The sequence below is a fragment of the Oncorhynchus nerka genome, linkage group LG4 (genome assembly GCF_034236695.1).
Source record: "Oncorhynchus nerka isolate Pitt River linkage group LG4, Oner_Uvic_2.0, whole genome shotgun sequence".
NCBI classification, from domain to species: domain Eukaryota; kingdom Metazoa; phylum Chordata; class Actinopteri; order Salmoniformes; family Salmonidae; genus Oncorhynchus; species Oncorhynchus nerka.
The window spans coordinates 44,311,925-44,334,347 of NC_088399.1; the positions used below are offsets into that span (position 1 = coordinate 44,311,925).

Sequence of the window (22,423 nt, forward strand, 5' to 3'; positions counted from 1 at the left end):
AATACTGTTTCAGTGTCTAATGAAATGAATTTGACCCTCTACAGGAATGCATAGCATGGACAATACTGTTTCAGTGTCTAATCTAGACATTTCCATGAATGTCCTGTACAGTATGTAGTGTAGCCAATACAAGGCCCTGCTCCTTAAGCGGGACACGTATATGCTGTGCATTTAACTTCAACAAAAGCCATTCAAACTCTAACATTAAGACAGAACAATCTTCAGTGAACTACTTCATGGTGAGAAAAGTAGCAGGGAATAGGCATTGGTCGGATGTGAAGTTATGTACTTTATTAAGACTCTACAACACTGAGGAGTGTTACATTAGTCTGCAGATCAGCTGTGAGTGGGTCATTGCAGGATCTTTCAGCACCAGGAAAACAAAATAACCGGTGGTAAAATAAGATAAGAACTGTAGTAGGAAGTAGGTAGAGGCAGCGAGGCTCTCTCCAGGCGCTGTTGGTCTGAAGGAACGCGGGGGGGGATTGAGACCACGGTTCCATCCCAAATGGCACCCTATTTCTTATATAGTGCATAACCTTTGACCAATGCCAATAGTGTACTATATAGGGCTTAGGGCGCCATTTGGGACACATAATTGCCATTTGGGAATCACTCCAGGCTGTAGTAACAGATGCGTTAACATTCCGGTCAAAGCACAGGCAGTTATGGAGGACTAGTGATCCTAGCAGTGGAAACAATAGGGAAAGCACAGTACCACAGCAGCAAGATGCAGATAGAGCCCAGCTAGTGAGAGGAGACCGAGACACCGTCTTTCAATTCAAATCAGCCACTACTACCTCTGTCGCTTCAAACTGCCATCTCCCAGAGGATGGTAGACAAATCCAGCAGGAAGTAAGAAAAGTTATTGTTTACGCCTCAGAAAGAGGACAAAGAGCCGAGGGACGAATATGGCAAATAGTGACCAAGAAAAGATGAAAACACAGCTGCAAACAGTTCATCCAGGTACAATCTTAAGACGGTACAATTGAGAAACTCACTTAACTAAAAAAAAATCTATTTCATCCCAGAAAAAACCCAAAGCATAAAAGATCCACAAAAACCCCCACTTAATTTACAGTACTAATACAGCCCACTTCTTCATCCGTTAACAACATGGTGAGCTTTACAAAGGCATCGTCTGCTACACACTGTACAATACTGGACATCTTTTTTTTCAACGTTATTTTCAACGTTATTTTCAAATAACTTAAAAATCATTCCCGTTAAAAAGTGCAAATCCATTAAAAGATGAGCTTGACTGGATGGGCAATGGTCATGAAAAGTCCGATGTTCAGTGTTTTCTTGTGCAAAGTAATGTTATAATAATACAAATAATAGTAATTATAAGAGTTTTACAGGTGTCATAGCTCGCTGTACTTTCTCACATGACTCCATTCGAGTCTCAATCCCACTTGCTTTTTGTTCCCAATCTGAAACCTTTTAGAGGATGTTCCATCAAATCCAGGAATGGAGAGAAAACCCTTAATGGTCCCAGAGAGGAATACTATATATCACCTCAACTTTTAAAAAAAATAATCAGAAAGGGGTCAAAAACCGGCAGGTCCCCCGTTTTGACATGGTCCCATTATAGTGTACACATCTCTAAAAACAAAGTCAAAACAATAACATAAAACCAACTTGAAAATATCATAAAATAATACAGAGTTAATATCATAAATGAGGTCTAATGCTTTTATGAGTTTTTTGCTTAAAATATTAGTGTGCTGGAAAGGAAAGGGAGAGGCCATTGGTTGTCTTTTTAGTAACACATGATCTGTGTTCGGGGTCTGTATACTGCAGCTTCCCTTGCCAGGCTTGTTGAAGACACATGGCTCTGAGTGAGGCTAGTATATGCACTACTACCCCCACCCTAATCTCTATCCTTGTCTGAGGGATAGGTAGAGAAGCCTCTGCCAGGCTTCATTAGGGCAGCTAACACTCAGGTAAAGGCAGACTGGCATGGGTCCTCATCACAGACCCTAACTGCTTATCAATGAGCTGTGAGTCCCCATCTCTAACCTTAACCACTAACCAATGAGCTATGAGTCCCCATCTCTAACCTTAACCACTAACCAATGAGCTTCGAGTCCCAATGTCTGACCTAACCATTATCCATTTGGTTCTCTCTATTTGGCCTTAACCAGTGACAACAAAGAGCAACCATGAGCGAGAGACCGGGAGATGGGCACTAGGGGGCGACAACATGACTTGAGACGATTTCCCGGGAAGGCAACATTTTCATGTAAACACTGAAGTAGGATGAGGAAAGAATAAATGGGTGGTGGTTGTGAGAAACTGGTCGTTTATAGTGAAATGGAACAACAACAAAACAAGTGGAGGAAAGAAATCTTTCCATTGGTGTAGAGTTGAGTTAAGGGGCTGGGGTTTGTCCCGGCTCAGCCCAGAATGTGTGAAGTGTTTCTGGTAAGAGTCTCTGTGGTTGGTTCTTTCCCAGTAAAGGTGGGTGTGAGTTGGTCTGGTTCAGTCGGGACTAGGACTTCTGTTCTTCTCCGGCTGTGGATGAGGGTGTGCTCTCTGGCTTCAGGATCTGATACGTGATGAGGTACTCTGGGTACGCCTGAGGAATACAGTGGGAGAGAACAGTCATTGTCATTATAAACACCAACCATACAGTCTCAACACATCTACAGTATGTGCTTTTCGACAGACTTGCACTGTGGAACCGTGGCTCTTGTGAAAGGTGTGTGTGTGTTAGACTGACCTGTTCTCCTCTGTAGATTACGTACTCTGCGTAGGCCAGTCCATTGACGCTGGGCCGGCCAATCACAGAGTGGTGTCCAGGGGGGGCGTGGGCCATCTTCATGGCACTGAACTGGAGGAAGGACTTACCCAGGGTCACCCTGCAGAACAACAACTGCCTGCAACACACAACAACCCAACACACACACACACATTAGAACAAAACACACACCTCCCTGTAATAAACAACTTAACACACGCCAGAACATTACACAACTTGAGATCATTTATAACACACACACACACATCGGAACAGCACATACAATTGGCTGCAATATACAACACCAGATGGATTAGAAACAGCAGCATACACACAGCCTCTGCTTGCAGAACAGGCTACACATCACACATCATTAAGGAACGTCTGGAGTGAGTCTGACCTGTGGCAGACGTAGCAGGAGCGGTCTTTGTGAGTGGGGCAGCCCGTGCCCCCTCCTATCCCGTACACGTACTGGTTACTCTTGGAGGAGTTCTCTGCAAAATAGATGCCCGCGCCGAACATGCCCCCGATGTAGGCATGCCGCTCGTCAAAACCCTTATGGATGATGGCGTTGATGAATGGAGAGCCTGGCAGAAGAAGGGGGGGGGGGCAACCCTCATTCAGAAACAAATGTTGTAAGAGAATTGTCTCTCTTCAACAGAAACGATAGGTAAATGGTAGAGGTACTGGGTAAATGGTAGAGGTACTGGGTAAATGGTAGAGGTACTGGGTAAATGGTAGAGGTACTGGGTAAATGGTAGAGGTACTGGGTAAATGGTAGAGATACTGAGTAAATGGTAGAGGTACTGGGTAAATGGTAGAGGTACTGGGTAAATGGTAGAGGTACTGGGTAAATGGTAGAGGTACTGGGTAAATGGTAGAGGTACTGGGTAAATGGGTAAATGGTAGAGATACTGAGTAAATGGTAGAGGTACTGGGTAAATGGTAGAGGTACTGGGTAAATGGTAGAGGTACTGGGTAAATGGTAGAGGTACTGGGTAAATGGTAGAGATACTGAGTAAATGGTAGAGGTACTGGGTAAATGGTAGAGGTACTGGGTAAATGGTAGATGTACTGGGTAAATGGTTGAGGTACTGGGTGAATGGTTGAGGTACTGGGTAAATGGTAGAGGTACTGGGTAAATGGTTGAGGTACTGGGTAAATGGTTGAGGTACTGGGTAAATGGTAGAGGTACTGGGTAAATGGTTGAGGTACTGGGTAAATGGTAGAGGTACTGGGTAAATGGTAGAGGTACTGGGTAAATGGTAGAGGTACTGGGTAAATGGTAGAGGTACTGGGTAAATGGTAGAGGTACTGGGTAAATGGTAGAGGTACTGGGTAAATGGTTGAGGTACTGGGTAAATGGTTGAGGTACTGGGTAAATGGTAGAGGTACTGGGTAAATGGTTGAGGTACTGGGTAAATGGTAGATGTACTGGGTAAATGGTAGAGGTACTGGGTAAATGGTAGAGGTACTGGGTAAATGGTTGAGGTACTGGGTAAATGGTAGAGATACTGAGTAAATGGTAGAGGTACTGGGTAAATGGTAGAGATACTGGGTAAATGGTTGAGGTACTGGGTAAATGGTAGAGGTACTGGGTAAATGGTTGAGGTACTGGGTAAATGGTAGAGATACTGAGTAAATGGTAGAGGTACTGGGTAAATGGTAGAGGTACTGGGTAAATGGTAGAGGTACTGGGTAAATGGTAGAGATACTGGGTAAATGGTAGAGATACTGAGTAAATGGTTGAGGTACTGGGTAAATGGTTGAGGTACTGGGTAAATGGTAGAGATACTGGGTAAATGGTAGAGATATTGGGTAAATGGTAGAGATACTGGGTAAATGGTAGAGATACTGAGTAAATGGTAGAGATACTGAGTAAATGGTAGAGGTACTGGGTAAATGGTTGAGGTACTGGGTAAATGGTAGAGATACTGGGTAAATGGTAGAGGTACTGGGTAAATGGTTGAGGTACTGGGTAAATGGTAGAGGTACTGGGTAAATGGTATAGGTACTGGGTAAATGGTAGAGATACTGGGTAAATGGTAGAGATACTGAGTAAATGGTAGAGATACTGAGTAAATGGTTGAGGTACTGGGTAAATGGTTGAGGTACTGGGTAAATGGTAGAGATACTAGGTAAATGGTTGAGGTACTGGGTAAATGGTAGAGGTACTGGGTAAATTGTAGAGGTACTGGGTAAATGGTAGAGATACTGGGTAAATGGTTGAGGTACTGGGTAAATGGTAGAGATACTGGGTAAATGGTAGAGGTACTGGGTAAATGGTTGAGGTACTGGGTAAATGGTAGAGGTACTGGGTAAATGGTAGAGGTACTGGGTAAATGGTAGAGGTACTGGGTAAATGGTAGAGGTACTGGGTAAATGGTAGAGGTACTGGGTAAATGGTAGAGGTACTGGGTAAATGGTAGAGGTACTGGGTAAATGGTAGAGGTACTGGGTAAATGGTAGAGGTACTGGGTAAATGGTTGAGGTACTGGGTAAATGGTAGAGTACTGGGTAAATGGTAGAGGTACTGGGTAAATGGTAGAGGTACTGGGTAAATGGTAGAGGTACTGGGTAAATGGTAGAGGTACTGGGTAAATGGTAGAGGTACTGGGTAAATGGTAGAGGTACTGGGTAAGAGGTACTGGGTAAGAGGTACTGGGTAAATGGTAGAGGTACTGGGTAAATGGTAGAGGTACTGGGTAAATGGTAGAGGTACTGGGTAAATGGTAGAGGTACTGGGTAAATGGTAGAGGTACTGGGTAAATGGTAGAGGTACTGGGTAAATGGTAGAGGTACTGGGTAAATGGTAGAGGTACTGGGTAAATGGTAGAGGTACTGGGTAAATGGTAGAGGTACTGGGTAAATGGTAGAGGTACTGGGTAAATGGTATAGGTACTGGGTAAATGGTATAGGTACTGGGTAAATGGTAGAGGTACTGGGTAAATGGTAGAGGTACTGGGTAAATGGTAGAGGTACTGGGTAAATGGTATAGGTACTGGGTAAATGGTAGAGATACTGGGTAAATGGTAGAGGTACTGGGTAAATGGTAGAGGTACTGGGTAAATGGTAGAGGTACTGGGTAAATGGTAGAGGTACTGGGTAAATGGTTGAGGTACTGGGTAAATGGTAGAGGTACTGGGTAAATGGTAGAGGTACTGGGTAAATGGTTGAGGTACTGGGTAAATGGTAGAGATACTGAGTAAATGGTAGAGATACTGAGTAAATGGTTGAGGTACTGGATAAATGGTTGAGGTACTGGGTAAATGGTAGAGATACTGGGTAAATGGTAGAGGTACTGGGTAAATGGTTGAGGTACTGGGTAAATGGTAGAGGTACTGGGTAAATGGTAGAGGTACTGGGTAAATGGTAGAGGTACTGGGTAAATGGTAGAGATACTGGGTAAATGGTAGAGGTACTGGGTAAATGGTTGAGGTACAGGGTAAATGGTAGAGATACTGGGTAAATGGTATGAAATGGTAGAGGTAAATGGTAGAGGTACTGGGTAAATGGTAGAGGTGATGGGTAAATGGTAGAGGTACTGGGTAAATGGTAGAGGTACTGGGTAAATGGTAGAGGTACTGGGTAAATGGTAGAGGTACTGGGTAAATGGTTCAGAGATACTGGGTAAATGGTTGAGGTACTGGGTAAATGGTAGAGATACTGGGTAAATGGTAGAGGTACTGGGTAAATGGTAGAGGTACTGGGTAAATGGTAGAGGTACTGGGTAAATGGTAGAGGTACTGGGTAAATGGTAGAGGTACTGGGTAAATGGTAGAGGTACTGGGTAAATGGTAGAGGTACTGGGTAAATGGTAGAGGTACTGGGTAAATGGTAGAGGTACTGGGTAAATGGTAGAGGTACTGGGTAAATGGTAGAGGTACTGGGTAAATGGTAGAGGTACTGGGTAAATGGTAGAGGTACTGGGTAAATGGTAGAGGTACTGGGTAAATGGTAGAGGTACTGGGTAAATGGTAGACTGGGTAAATGGTAGAGGTACTGGGTAAATGGTAGAGGTACTGGGTAAATGGTAGAACTGGGTAAGAGGTACTGGGTAAATGGTAAGAGGTACTGGGTAAATGGTAGAGGTACTGGGTAAATGGTAGAGGTACTGGGTAAATGGTAGAGGTACTGGGTAAATGGTAGAGGTACTGGGTAAATGGTAGAGGTACTGGGTAAATGGTAAATGGTAGAGGTACTGGGTAAATGGTAGAGGTACTGGGTAAATGGTAGAGGTACTGGGTAAATGGTAGAGGTACTGGGTAAATGGTAGAGGTACTGGGTAAATGGTATAGGTACTGGGTAAATGGTAGAGGTACTGGGTAAATGGTAGAGGTACTGGGTAAATGGTAGAGGTACTGGGTAAATGGTAGAGGTACTGGGTAAATGGTAGAGATACTGGGTAAATGGTAGAGGTACTGGGTAAATGGTAGAGGTACTGGGTAAATGGTAGAGGTACTGGGTAAATGGTAGAGGTACTGGGTAAATGGTAGAGGTACTGGGTAAATGGTAGAGGTACTGGGTAAATGGTAGAGGTACTGGGTAAATGGTAGAGGATACCGTACTGGGTAAATGGTAGAGGTACTGGGTAAATGGTAGAGGTACTGGGTAAATGGTAGAGATACTGGGTAAATGGTAGGTACTGGGTAAATGGTAGAGGTACTGGGGTAAATGGTAAATGGTAGAGGTACTGGGTAAATGGTTGAGGTACTGGGTAAATGGTAGAGGTACTGGGTAAATGGTAGAGGTACTGGGTAAATGGTAGAGGTACTGGGTAAATGGTAGAGGTACTGGGTAAATGGTATAGGTACTGGGTAAATGGTAGAGATACTGGGTAAATGGTAGAGGTACTGGGTAAATGGTAGAGGTACTGGGTAAATGGTAGAGGTACTGGGTAAATGGTAGAGGTACTGGGTAAATGGTTGAGGTACTGGGTAAATGGTAGAGGTACTGGGTAAATGGTAGAGGTACTGGGTAAATGGTTGAGGTACTGGGTAAATGGTAGAGATACTGAGTAAATGGTAGAGATACTGAGTAAATGGTTGAGGTACTGGGTAAATGGTTGAGGTACTGGGTAAATGGTAGAGATACTGGGTAAATGGTAGAGGTACTGGGTAAATGGTTGAGGTACTGGGTAAATGGTAGAGGTACTGGGTAAATGGTAGAGGTACTGGGTAAATGGTAGAGGTACTGGGTAAATGGTAGAGATACTGGGTAAATGGTAGAGGTACTAAATGGTTGGTAAAATGGTAGAGATACTGGGTAAATGGTAGAGGTACTGGGTAAATGGTAGAGGTACTGGGTAAATGGTAGAGGTACTGGGTAAATGGTAGAGGTACTGGGTAAATGGTAGAGGTACTGGGTAAATGGTTGAGGTACTGGGTAAATGGTAGAGGTACTGGGTAAATGGTAGAGGTACTGGGTAAATGGTAGAGGTACTGGGTAAATGGTAGAGGTACTGGGTAAATGGTAGAGGTACTGGGTAAATGGTAGAGGTACTGGGTAAATGGTAGAGGTACTGGGTAAATGGTAGAGGTACTGGGTAAATGGTAGAGGTACTGGGTAAATGGTAGAGGTACTGGGTAAATGGTTGAGGTACTGGGTAAATGGTAGAGGTACTGGGTAAATGGTAGAGGTACTGGGTAAATGGTAGAGGTACTGGGTAAATGGTAGAGGTACTGGGTAAATGGTAGAGGTACTGGGTAAGAGGTACTGGGTAAATGGTAGAGGTACTGGGTAAATGGTTGAGGTACTGGGTAAATGGTAGAGGTACTGGGTAAATGGTTGAGGTACTGGGTAAATGGTAGAGGTACTGGGTAAATGGTAGAGGTACTGGGTAAATGGTAGAGGTACTGGGTAAATGGTAGAGGTACTGGGTAAATGGTATAGGTACTGGGTAAATGGTAGAGGTACTGGGTAAATGGTAGAGGTACTGGGTAAATGGTAGAGGTACTGGGTAAATGGTAGAGGTACTGGGTAAATGGTAGAGGTACTGGGTAAATGGTAGAGGTACTGGGTAAATGGTAGAGGTACTGGGTAAATGGTAGAGGTACTGGGTAAATGGTAGAGGTACTGGGTAAATGGTAGAGGTACTGGGTAAATGGTAAATGAGGTACTGGGTAAATGGTAGAGGTACTGGGTAAATGGTAGAGGTACTGGGTAAATGGTAGAGGTACTGGGTAAATGGTAGAGGTACTGGGTAAATGGTAGAGGTACTGGGTAAATGGTAGAGGTACTGGGTAAATGGTAGATATACTGGGTAAATGGTAGAGGTACTGGGTAAATGGTAGAGGTACTGGGTAAATGGTAGAGGTACTGGGTAAATGGTAAATGGTAGAGGTACTGGGTAAATGGTAGAGGTACTGGGTAAATGGTAGAGGTACTGGGTAAATGGTAGAGGTACTGGGTAAATGGTAGAGGTACTGGGTAAATGGTAGAGTACTGGGTAAATGGTAGAGGTACTGGGTAAATGGTAGAGGTACTGGGTAAATGGTAGAGGTACTGGGTAAATGGTAGAGGTACTGGGTAAATGGTAGAGGTACTGGGTAAATGGTAGAGGTACTGGGTAAATGGTAGAGGTACTGGGTAAATGGTAGAGGTACTGGGTAAATGGTATAGGTACTGGGTAAATGGTATAGGTACTGGGTAAATGGTATAGGTACTGGGTAAATGGTAGAGGTACTGGGCAAATGGTAGAGGTACTGGGTAAATGGTAGAGGTACTGGGTAAATGGTAGAGGTACTGGGTAAATGGTATAGGTACTGGGTAAATGGTAGAGGTACTGGGTAAATGGTAGAGGTACTGGGTAAATGAAAAACTACCGTGGAAGAGCATGCGCTCGTTGTGGTGGTTGTGGTTTTCGTCAGCGATCTCTTTCTGTCTGTGCGAGTACCTCTCCCTCAACTTCTTATTCACCACCTTCTGGATCTACAGACGGACAGAGCGCACACAGTCAGACTCAACAGAACTGCCCACGTGCTCAAATCTTCGTCTTATTACCAGTGTTATTAGAGAGGTGTTTATTGAGGAGGAATAGGGATTTGGGGAGGTTGTCTCCTCTCCAGACGCCTACGACTCACCTTTAGGATGTTGTACCTGCTGAAGACCCCACCTGCGTTGCCGCCGTCCTGGTGCTCTCGGATCGTACTTTGCAACTGTGAGGACAGTAAAGACAGAGCTGTCATGACAGAGCTTTTGGTCCGATGTCCTTACTTCTCCTAAGTCGACCGTGTCCACTTCTAACACTGATAGAATCTAATTGAACAAAGGCTTGTTTTTGATTGTCCGTTTGATTGAGGAAATGATCTGCGTCGTTGCGCTGCCGACTGAGCAAGTAGCCCTTGGACCAAATCAGGGCTACGTCTGCAGTGTTTACATGGTAGAGGAGAGCTATAGTTATAGCACATACCTCCTCCTCTACAGACTGGAACTCCTTATCGTCAGTGGCCAGGTCTATGAGCACCGTACCCTGACTGGCACAGTGGAACGTGAGGTACGGGTTAGCACCTGGAGCAGAGGGACGAGAACACAGCATATGAAAATAATGAATCATGTGAAATTGTATCAGGTAACAATGTAAATGCCCGCACCAAAGCCCGCTACCTTATCCTCCAACGAAGACGTTTCTCTATAAATTGCCTAATTGACCTTTTGTCCACTGTACTTGTTTTATTTTTTTCCCACAAAGTAGAAATAAGGGAGCAAAATAAATAAATAAATAAATACAGTAGGGGAAGAGGTAGTTGTTTGGGCTAAATTATAGACGGGCTATGTACAGGTGCAGTAATCTGTGAGCTGCTCTGACAGCTGGTGCTTAAAGCTAGTGAGGGAGATAAGTGTTTCCAGTTTCAGAGATTTTTGCAGTTCGTTCCAGTCATTGGCAGCAGAGAACTGGAAGGAGAGGCAGCCAAAGTAGGAATTGGTTTTGGGGGTGACCAGTGAGATATACCTGCTGGAGCGCATGCTACTGGTGGGTGCTGCTATGGTGACCAGCGAGCTGAGATAAGGGGGGACTTTACTGAGCAGGGTCTTGTAGATGACCTGGAGCCAGTGGGTTTGCGAAGGCCAGCCAACGAGAGCGTACAGGTCGCAGTGGTGGGTAGTAAATGGGGCTTTGGTGACAAAACGGATGGCACTGTGATAGACTGCATCCAATTTATTTAGTAGGGTATTGGAGGCTATATGGTAAATGACATCGCCGAAGTCGAGGATCAGTAGGATAGTCAGTTTTACGAGGGTCTGTTTGGCAGCATGAGTGAAGGAGGCTTTGTTGAGAAATAGGAAGCCAATTCTAGATTTAACTTTGGATTGGAGATGTTTGATGTGAGTCTTGGAAGGAGAATTTACAGTCTAACCAGACACCTAGGTATTTGTAGTTGTCCACATATTCTAAGTCAGAACCGTCCAGAGTAGTGATGCTGGACGGGCGGGCAGGTGCAGGCAGCGTACAAAGAAGATGTAGTGTAGTAGTGGAGTATAGACGACGCCTGTCCCATGCTTGACTGTTTGTTTTCAGTGTCTCATAACTCATTTTGATTGGTCCACAATGTGGTTTCAAAATATTTTAAAAAAAAATCTGTCTTTTGTATTACTGTGTCATAGTGGAGTGACACTTCAATACATTTGTCGAACTCCACGAGAAAGCACAATAACACAGAGCTAAAGGTGGTGTCCTCTGAGTAGCAGGCTGTACTGAGAGACATTGGGTATGGGTAAGCAGCAGAGTGCATGTCTAGTATTACTTCATAAGAGGTTAAACAGTCCTCCTAAATAACCTTAGACTCTCTAGATTAAGCCAGTGTGGCCAATTAAGCCACTATATACTGTATAAGTTAGTTCTTAAATATGAAATCAATAAGGGATGAGATGAATGGAAAAGGATCCGGCTGGCAGTATCTTGGCTGAGATCTGGCTCTCTGACCTTGCTGTCCTCCCAGGAGTCTCTCCATGCCTTTGATGAGTTTGTGGCGGTGACCGTAGGCGTTGATCCCAATCTCCTTCAGCTCCTCGTGGCCCATATCGGCCAGGACATCCAGCGTAATCTGCACGGAAACAGAACAATCAGCCAATCAAGAACAGGAGCTGAGACAGAGCATCCTAAACACAGCAAATCGGAGTGGCTCTCCAAAAAAATGCATCCAATCATAATATCATTAGAACGAAGAGACGGTGACAGTGCAGAGAATAGCAAGTCACAGACCGCTACAAATAATGTAACATTCAGAAAGAAGAATATCAACAAATTCCAGAAAAATGTAAATGTACTTGCTGGCCACCATTTCTAGCCCTGCAACCGACCATGACCCATTTCTACCAAGATATGACAAGATATGGTTTAGAGCCGTCTCTCTCCCTCTCGGTCTGTGTCAACCCTCACTCATCTGGCCAGTGCAGGGAGTTGTGTAAAATCTCTCCAGCCACTGAGGGGATACACTTAGCCAATGGTTGAGGAGAAGAGAGGGGTTTAAATGGGTAACTCACTACTCAAATGCATATTCACTGATCAACAACACTGGAGAATCCTCATCCTTAACACAGCATCATCTAGTCTATTCACCAAAAACAAACATTCAGATATGGACAAACAAACGCTCACACAATCACATAGAGAGAGTGTAATATAGAGAAACTATGAAGAGGCCGTGGTGTGAGTGTGGGGTAGGTTAGTGACTGTGTGTGGGCTGACACACTTCATAATTTCTATTCCCTGAGCATATATCCTCTAAGGCTGAATCACCTCTTCTCTCTCTGACACTCCCAATCTCAAATAGCCTCCTCCTTGGCTATCCATCACAAGTAAGACAGGTCTGTCACACACTGACACCCGGGCCACTGGCCCTGTCTAATCAATCAGGAAAAGGAACCCCCCCGCGTGTGACTAACATTCAGATGTGATAACGCAGCACAGGAGGTTGGTGTCACCTTAATTGGGGAGGACAGGCTTGTGGTATATATGTTATTTAACCTTTATTTAACTAGGCAAGTCAGTTAAGAACAAATTCTTATTTACAATGACGGCCTACCAAAAGGCCAACTGCGGGACGGGGCTGGGATTAAAAATAAAACAAAATAAAAATATAGAACAAAACACTCAACAGCTGGAGCGGGAATCTGTAATGCAGTGATAATGGTGAGGAACCAAAAACCAATCTGCTACGAGAACAAACCACTCCACTTTCATCTCATAAGCTTCTCTACATCTGAAAGACTGGAACTTTTTCCTTTAGCAGTAAACCCCTTCCTTCATGTAACTTCTTCCTTTCCTTTCCTTTCCTTTCCTTTCCTTTCCTTTCCTTTCCTTTCCTGGCTGCTCTGATTCTGAACTTGTCTTTAGGAGAGACAGGAAGGTTGAATAAGGTCTGATTTGCTCTCCTCTCCTGACCTCCCTCCTCGCTCCCGTTCCCTCGCTGCAGGGATCCCTCCGCTCATCTATGTGCAAATGAGATCACTCTCTGTTCCCGCATGGCTACCATGTCCCCAGCCTGATTTCACCTGACATGTCGTCCCGCACACCCCTAACACCACACGCCGTTCAGCGTGGAACCCAACATCCCCCTAAAATCAATCAGTGGTGGGATGAAGAGGTCAGTCTAAACTACCCTGCCGGAGACACGGGGCACTTTGAGCTGCTGCAGACACAGGCAGAGAAAGAGACAGAGGGGGAGAGGGAGGGAGAGAGAGAGAGAGTGCAGTCTGCTCTGCAGCATGAGGGAAATGTCAGTGTCTGGCCATGCAGCACGGTGAAGTCTGATTTCAGCCTGTCTGAGATGATCTGTCTATGCATAAGGGGGGCAAGTAATACTACTGACTGACTGACTGACTGAAGGCCCAGTAAAAAGGCCAGCAGCAGACAGAGCGGCACGGATGACAGATTGACTGAGAGTTGAGCTTTTTAGACGTGAGTGACGGAGGTGTATGAACGGGAAACAGTGAAAGTGATTGGTTTGTACAGGGACCACTAGGATACGTGCATTTACCTGTTCCCTCTCGAAGATGTCACGCAGGTGCTCCAACCCCAAGCTCTTCAGGAACTGGCTGATGTTCATGTCTAGGATGGCTGTTGAATAAAACACAAAACAGACAATGTGTCAAATGACGGCTTAAATACGGTCTACTCAGACAAATCAGACAAACTATTTTTCACACGTATTGCCGTATTATGGGAGTCTTCATTTTTCACATTGATGGCCTACTTTGTATGGTGATGCCGAGGGAAAATGTCCACTCTTGGCTGGATACAAAGTTGAATCATTTTCTATCTGTGATATATAAAAGACGGAAGGGTTACGTACGCTGTCCTTCCTTCCTGTCGGACCCGGCGGCTCCGTCTGCAGGCCCGGTGGCTCCAGCCACAGTGAGCTCACTGAGGGGACCGGCCAGGTTGTCTATGCTGCTGGCTGCAGACAGGCAGGATGGCGTAGAGGCCGGAGAGATGTCCGCTGCACTGACCACCGAGCCGCTGCCCACCGAGCCGCTGCCCACTGAGGCGCTGACCACCGAGGCGCTAACCACCGAGGCGCTGACCACCAAGGCGCTGACCACCGTGGCCTGAGGCTTGAAGCAGCTGGGCAGGGCGTCTGGAGGCATAGCATCAATCAGCAGCGCTCTGATGTCATCAGCCTGAGACAGAGGAGACAAGAAACAGACATGTAATGAGGATACTATGATAAACATATTCATTGATTTACACAGTAAACCATCTATCGCGTTCATCTGAAGGAAGGTCTTAATTGCCTAAAGTGAATTACTTCTTAATATCAGAACACGATGGAAATCCTAACAAGCTACGGTTGTGTATTCCAGAATTAAAGGGCAGAGTGACTTTGTGAGAGGCCATTTACCCGGAGGTAATTACACGTGTGTGTGCGTGTGTGTGTGTACCGTAGCCAGGTCCAGTGGCGTCTGTCCCTCCTGGTTCTTCATTGTAGGGTCAGCTCCGTGGGCCAATAGCAGAGCACACAGCTGGGTCCGGCCTTTCTGAGCCGCCTCGTGGAGGGGGGTGAAGGCCCACTTATCTGTAGCGTTCACACACGTGTTGTGCTTGATCAGGAGAGCAGCTATATCCACGTGCTGCGGGAGAAACAACAGGGACGCGTTAGGCTCAAATCTGAATGACCCGAAAGAAACAAATCCTTCAGTGAATGACTGAGTGAATCAGTTCAATGACTTAACTTAGTGAAAGAGAGAACTTAGAAACCCTATCAACGTCTGACGTTTCTAGTGTTCTGTGATCATCTCAGTGTTGAGCCGAGCCCACTGACATTTCATCATCACCACACACTGTCACGCACACCCACACAGTGGCCCTACGCAATATAGACGGGACAGGCCCAGTCAAGGTCAGCCAAGGCCTGCCAGCAACCAGCTGACCCATGGGCCTAAGGAGCACACACTCCACACCTACACAATGGAAGTCAGAGCAGCACACAGGCAGATAGTTGTGCAGCAGGAGCAGTTCTCGGGTCCCATGCCAAGGGTAGCAGGCGCTGGACTGGACTGAGAGCCATCTCATAACCCAGGGCTGTTACGTAAAACAGACTGCTCCGAGCTTCCTGCTTGGGCCTAATCATGTCACCAGGCCCTTACACATTACTACTGGACTAAATGGCATAAAGAACACAAACAACGGCCATTTGGACTGCCTATTAGCTTAACAAATGGCCACGTTTCCCCATCTGTGTTGTCGCAATGGTCAGAGCTGTCCCTGAGAATGTGTTTGATTTAAGGTGGGAGAAGGGTTTGGTTGTGGCTTGTCCCTGAGAATGCGTTTGATTTAGGGTGGCAGAGGGTTTGGTTATGGCTTGGACATTTATTTTGCTTGTTTGATTTAGACCGAGATTGTGTTTCCTGTCAGTGCTGCTGTGCTCTCTCTCTCTCTGTGACCACTCTCCGTATCATCTCCATATCAGCCAGTGTTCACAAAGCGCCTCCCTCAATGGGCCACGGCAGTGCTTCCCTACTAAATGAATGATGAAACGCAGTGTTGTATGAAAAGTTGATGAGATTCTTCGGCCTTGGAGGGACCTCTACAGCACAACATTTACACGCCCGACACAATGTGTCACACTCAGGAACACAACAGAGTGTTTGGTATAAGCAGGGAGCACAGAGAGGCCGTGTGGGGGAACAGGACTAGAGAGGAGCTCTGATTGGCTCAGTAAATGTCATTGGCACACTGGTGTTTATAAGTAATAGTCCACTTTTTGGGCTGTGCTCCATGGATTGGAGAAGGGGGGGCGAGATGATGGATTATGGCACTCACCCCGTAAGAGGCAGCGTTGTGGAGGGGGATGAGGCCCCCCTTGTCCTGGGCGTTGACATCAGCTCCATGCGCCAGCAGGTACTCTGCTACCTCCAGGTTATTGTAGCCAGCTGGTTGGGGGGGGGACACACACACAATGGATTAATGCAGACACCGAAATGTGCTCATATGTATTGCCATGAATGCCTCATTTGGTCAGCCAAAACTTTTTAGACCTTTGCGAGGAAAAGGGTGCAAAATGGATTACTCTTGCACCATGGGGCTCAGTGTTCCATCTGACACTGGTATCTCAATCCCTCTCTCCCTAGCTCTTTCTCTCTTCCTCTCTCTCCATAGCTCTCTCTCTCTCCTTCTCAGTATTCTTTCAAGGTCTCAAACGAGCTCAGCTTCAAAGGAGAAGTGACCCTATACCACTGTAGCAATTTATGGTGTGAGAAATTGAACAGAAATCCAGAAATCGGTTCCGCAGCGGTGTGTTGGAGGCACGGTGAGCACACTGTTCCCTCTAGTTGACTCCCCTCCAGGACCCAGTCTAATTAACACTCATTATTAGCTGCAGCCCGATGCCGATCCACACACGGCTCTGGGCGTGTGCGTCGCTTACACTCTCTCACTGCTACTTTAATGAGGAGACCGCTAATCAAAGTCATTCTCATAGATTAGGTCTCTCGCTCCTCTCAGCTCTTCACGGTTGTGAACATGAGGGGGGGAGATGTCTGCTTGGCACACACACACACACACACACACACACACACACCTCTCCCAGCAGCAGGGTGTTTGGACTTAATGTTCTGCTAGGGGAGATAATTGAGCTGCCGTGTTATGGAGACTAAAGACCTCCGAAACCTCCACTGCAGCACGGACCTCTAGTTAGCAGAATGGAAGTGAATGATAGACTAGAGACACTAAGTTTAAGTGGTAATATTGCATGTAAATGTAATTAAACGGTTGAATCACCACACACACACACACACACACATAGACAATCTTAATTTCCGCCGCACGGTCGAAAGTTGCTAATTTAACTGTGAAATCAAGCTGCGGTAGAAAGTGGGTGAGCGCATGAAACGAGGGCCGTCTGTCCTGATCATCCGCCACCTAGAGAGAGGCCATGCTGTAGTAAACACATGGTGTGGTGTGAGGTTTGTGTCAGGTCAGCCGTTGACTGTTGTCCCAGCCCAGGTCCATTCCCGGTTGCCTCCTGTGACTGTTTGTTCACCCTCACCCATCTGTTGTCCCCCCTCAACTGAGCCACGGCCTTCCACAGGCACAGGGAGGGCAGACTTGTCCAACAGCCCTGGCCATCTGGCTACACACACTCATGACCATTCGGACCTACAGTGTGACAAAAAAGTATTTAGACAGCCACCACTTGTGCAAGTTCTCCTGCTTAAAAAGGCGAGAGAGGCCTGTAATTTTCAACATAGGTACACTTCAACTATGACAGACAAAATGAGAAAAAGAAATCCAGAAAATCACATTGTAGGATTTTTAATGAATTTATTTGCAAATTATGGTGGAAAATAAGTATTTGGTCACCTACAAACAAGCAAGATTTCTGGCTCTCACAGACCTGTAACTTCTTCTTTAAGAGGCTCCTCTGTCCTCCACTCGTTACCTGTATTAATGGCACCTGTTTGAACTTGTTATCAGTATAAAAGACACCTGTCCACAACCTCAAACAGTCACACTCCAAACTCCACTATGGCCAAGACCAAAGAGCTGTCAAAGGACACCAGAAACAAAATTGTAGACCTGCACCAGGCTGGGAAGACTGAATCTGCAATAGGTAAGCAGCTTGGTTTGAAGAAATCAACTGTGGGAGCAATTATTAGGAAATGGAAGACATACAAGGCCACTGATAATCTCCCTCGATCTGGGGCTCCACGCAAGATCTCATCCCGTGGGGTCAAAATGATCACAAGAACGGTGAGCAAAAATCCCAGAACCACACGGGGGGACCTAGTGAATGACCTGCAGAGAGCTGGGACCAAAGTAACAAAGCCTACCATCAGTAACACACTACGCCGCCAGGGACTCAAATCCTGCAGTGCCAGACGTGTCCCCCTGCTTAAGCCAGTACATGTCCAGGCCCATCTGAAGTTTGCTAGAGAGGATTTGGATGATCCAGAAGAAGATTGGGAGAATGTCATATGGTCAGATGAAACCAAAATATAAATTTTTGGTAAAAACTCAACTCGTCGTGTTTGGAGGACAAAGAATGCTGAGTTGCATCCCAAGAACACCATACCTACCGTGAAGCATTTTTCTGCAAAGGGACCAGGACGACTGATCCGTGTAAAGGAAAGAATGAATGGGGCCATGTATCGTGAGATTTTGACTGAAAACCTCCTTCCATCAGCAAGGGAATTGAAGATGAAACGTGGCTGGGTCTTTCAGCATGACAATGATCCCAAACACACCGCCCGGGCAGCGAAGGAGTGGCTTCGTAAGAAGCATTTCAAGGTCCTGGAGTGGCCTAGCCAGTCTCCAGATCTCAACCCCATAGAAAATCTTTGGAGGGAGTTGAAAGTCTGTGTTGCCCAGCAACAGCCCCAAAACATCACTGCTCTAGAGGAGATCTGCATGGAGGAATGGGCCAAAATACCAGCAACAGTGTGTGAAAACCTTGTGAAGACTTACAGAAAACGCTTGACCTCTGTCATTGCCAACAAAGGGTATATAACAAAGTATTGAGATAAACTTTTGTTATTGACCAAATACTTGTTTTCCACCATAATTTGCAAATAAATTCATTAAAAATCCTACAATGTGATTTTCTGGATTTTTTTTCTCATTTTGTCTGTCATAGTTGAAGTTTACCTATAATGAAAATGACAGGCTTCTCTCATCTTTTTAAGTGGGAGAACATGCACAATTGGTGGCTGACTAAATACTTTTTTTACCCCACTGTATATACACACACACTGCGGGAATCTAGAATCCCACTTATGCCTGGCTTGAAAATACAGTGGCTTCCATGAGGTCACACTAGACGTGGTATGGCATGTGACTGCTGGAGCTGTCTTATTGGCCCTGATCTGAGCTGTCTTACGCTGATCTTAACGCATCTGCCATCATTTCACCGTGTATTTTTCCCATGTGCCACAATTTGTATGTTTTATCTTTAACTGAGCATTGTGGGAAAAGGACCCGTAAGCAAGCATTTCACCGTTAGTCTACACCTGTTTTTTACGAAGCATGGGCCAAATATTTTTTTTATTGATTAAGCGATTCATCAAATCTGGCCCTTTTGACAAGTATAACAGCCATTGATAATTGTTAACAGAAGTTCAGTAACAGACGTCCAACTAGATGGGTCTATGTGCCCCTGGCTATGTCTTGGTGGCCAGTCTTACCTGCAAGGTGCAGTGGGGTGGAGTTGCGTCCCTGGGTGTCTCTACAGTTGATGTTCTCTGGGCTGCAGAGTTTCTGGACGCGGGCCAGACAGCCCTTCTTAGCAGCGTCCAGCAGGGCAGCGTCTCCTCTCAGCAGGTCCTGGATGTCCGTGTCCCCCTCCTTCACCATGTCCAGCGGAGTGTTGCCGTCACGGTTCTTCTTGGTCGGGTCCGCCCCATGCTGAGGGAACCAGCAGAGCAGAGAGACTTGTCATGGATTGCTAAGGAAAAGCACTGAATATACACTCTTTCTCTATGTATTTGAACTGTGATGCTACATTTTTACATTTGGCTCTATACTCCAGCATTTTGGATTTGAGATCAAATGGATTTGAGATCAAATCAAAAGTTCCTATTGGGGGAAAAAAACATAACTCCAAACAAATGCAAATGAATCCAACGAGTTTGTGGAGTCGCAAGCTTGATGTGATCATTGGGTGATAGGAATATGGGACCCAATGCTAAACTTTTGGACTACTTTAAAACCCTGTAAGGGAATTTGTCATAATACCTATGACATATTCGAATAGGCAGACAAGATACATAAAGTGCTTTAATTTCTAAACGGTGAAACAGTTATGTATGAATATACCCTCAAATAGAAAGTGACATGCTGTACTGTCGCGTTAAATGAAACATTTGATCTCAAATCCAAAAAGCAGGAGTATAGAGCAACCTTTGTTATTTTAGCTTCACTGTCCAAATAGATACGGAAGGAAGTATGCCTCTTGACTGCTGCAGTTAGGCACAGTTAGATGTTTGGGTGATGGGCGAAACTAAACAAACAAGCTCTCTTTAGATAGAAATTGTCACAGTTGATGATTGAGGTGACGGAGTCATTTCTTATCATGTGCATCAAGTTCAATGCAACACTTGTCCCTCTAACCATGAGGTGGGAAGTAACACGTTCCAGCAGCTCTTGGCGTTCTTGTAAGATAACGCTACCAAAAATAACTCCCCAGCTCACAGCTCAGACGCATATGTTTCTGAGGTCCTTATGATTTTAGAACTCACATCAATTGGGACCTGCTTAACCCTAATGATGAACAAAACCATACAAAACAAAAGAAGATCCGCCTACCGCGTGTAGAGACCAGTGGTCCCGGTTGTTGTCTGCTCAAATGTGGTCATTAAAACATTGCTTGATTGGCTGACAAGATGAACTCTGCTAATTGGTCAACCCCGCCCGGTGGCCGCTCAAGACTTCGGCCAATTTCATCTTACGGGCACTCGAGCCAGTGGCACCGCTCATGGGAGCAAGCGCAACACACTGCGCCGCTTGCAAAACTTCTTGCGTTTTGCCGCCCTACCCCCATTGTAGTCTATGAGACCTTTGCCGCTCACTGCGGCCCGTCTCTAAAGCGCCTTTTAAACACCCTTCTCGAGTGATGTTTTCCTGACCGGAGATCTAATGGGAAAAAAAGCCCATAAAACACAAGTGGTGTTCCTGTCTGCTATTCAGCCGTAATAAACAATGTAACTACCACTGGGCTTTAACATGTGGTAAAATTCTAATACTGAAGCGTTATGACTTTCTACAGTACCTCTCTGTAAAAAAGGGCTTAAAACAGAGAGAGAGGGAGAGATGGAGGGAGACAGAGAGAGGTTGAGAAAGCGTGTGACAGTCTGTAGAGACTGAGGGGACTGACTAACTCGGTTTTAGACAGGACATACCTTGAGGAGCAGCTTGCAGATCTCATATTTGCCCTTGGCTGCAGCCTCGTGGAGAGGGGTGAACTTCCACAGGTCTGCTACGTTCACCGACGCCCCGTGTCTCACCAGCAACTCAGCCACCTCGTAGTGACCGTAGGAGCAGGCATTGTGCAGGGGCACCAGACCGCTGCACAGAGAGGGGGAGGGAGGGAGAGAGGATAGAAAGTGATAGAGAGGGAGAAAAAGGGAGAGAGCAAAGGGAGACACAGAGGAGGGAGGGTTAGAAAGTGATGAGCTTCTACCTACTCTGAAATGTCTTGGGTCTAATATAAGAGATAGCCTGAGGAAACACAACAGAGCGATAACATCTTTGATAGAGATTTTATATCATCTGGGGGGGAGTGGTGGAGCGGAGAAGATGAAATCACTGCCGAGACAGAAGGTGATAGACAGACATATAGATTCCTGAGCAAACAAGATGGCTACAGAAAGACAACTAGCCAGCCAGCCAGAAAGACTCACCCCTTGTCTTTAGCGTGGACGTCGGCCCCATGATGCAGCAGGTACTCCACCACCGCCACACGGTTGTAGCCAGCGGCGAAGTGCAGCGGCGTGGAGTGACGACCCTCCAGGTCCCGACAATTCACATTCTGTGGAGAGCACAACGACTGCAAGGAGAGAATCAGTTTACATTCTGACAGTGGCACAGGAAGTCTGCAGAGAGCATGGTCACACACGCGTGGGAAGTGCACACACACAGAGAGGGGGAGAGAGAAGCAGTCTAAAGAGTGACACACTCAACATTCTGACAGCGGCACAGGAAGTCTGCAGAGAGCATGGTCACACACGCGTGGGAAGTGCACACACACAGAGAGGGGGAGAGAGAAGCAGTCTAAAGAGTGACACACTCAACATTCTGACAGCAGCACAAGCTGTCTGCAGGCAGAATGAGAGTATTCGTGTGAGCTGTGAGACCAAAGCCTAGTTCAGATCAAACCGGCAAAAGCAGCCGTGATGAAACTGGCAAGTTTTCAAAAACATTCTCAGAATATCTTGAGCTGAAGGCAACGCAGTCCAGTGAGTTCATACACCAGAACACGGAGTAGCAGAAAATCAAATAACAGTTTCCATATCAACGGGTCCTGGGCATGTCATGTAAACTTGCTTATTAGCCTTCTTTTTTTCCTGTGAGTCAGCTCGTTATACATACCTATAGTAGGGACACATACACACACACACCGACTTAAATGAGAATCCTACCTTTACAGTGTCCATGTCTCCAGCTTTAGCTGCCTCCAGGAGACGATAGTCTACGTCAGAGTTCCTCACTGGTACATTTTCTGGGGGAGAGAGAAGTACAACGTC

General features: G+C 45.8%; 1 protein-coding gene across 2 annotated transcripts in view; it reads right to left on the minus strand.

Annotated features, from left to right (window-relative positions):
- Window positions 1-269: 269 nt before the first annotated feature.
- Window positions 270-22,423, minus strand: part of LOC115125989 (poly [ADP-ribose] polymerase tankyrase-1-like) — a 123,306-nt gene continuing 101,152 nt past the window's right edge. Inside the window, exons 13-27 of one of the 2 annotated variants that reach the window (XM_029655579.2) lie at window positions 22,319-22,398; window positions 21,581-21,726; window positions 21,080-21,245; window positions 19,367-19,586; window positions 16,008-16,117; window positions 14,627-14,815; window positions 14,038-14,365; window positions 13,723-13,802; window positions 11,667-11,787; window positions 10,155-10,252; window positions 9,826-9,900; window positions 9,568-9,673; window positions 3,144-3,330; window positions 2,726-2,882; window positions 270-2,581 (exon numbers count right to left, since the gene is read on the minus strand). In XM_029655579.2, the coding sequence (XP_029511439.1) occupies window positions 2,495-2,581; window positions 2,726-2,882; window positions 3,144-3,330; window positions 9,568-9,673; window positions 9,826-9,900; window positions 10,155-10,252; window positions 11,667-11,787; window positions 13,723-13,802; window positions 14,038-14,365; window positions 14,627-14,815; window positions 16,008-16,117; window positions 19,367-19,586; window positions 21,080-21,245; window positions 21,581-21,726; window positions 22,319-22,398 (2,150 nt within the window). In that variant the 3' untranslated portion in view covers window positions 270-2,494. Of the gene's footprint in view, window positions 2,582-2,725; window positions 2,883-3,143; window positions 3,331-9,567; window positions 9,674-9,825; window positions 9,901-10,154; window positions 10,253-11,666; window positions 11,788-13,716; window positions 13,803-14,037; window positions 14,366-14,626; window positions 14,816-16,007; window positions 16,118-19,366; window positions 19,587-21,079; window positions 21,246-21,580; window positions 21,727-22,318; window positions 22,399-22,423 lie in introns of both variants that reach the window. The other variant, XM_065017559.1, reaches the window with a different exon arrangement.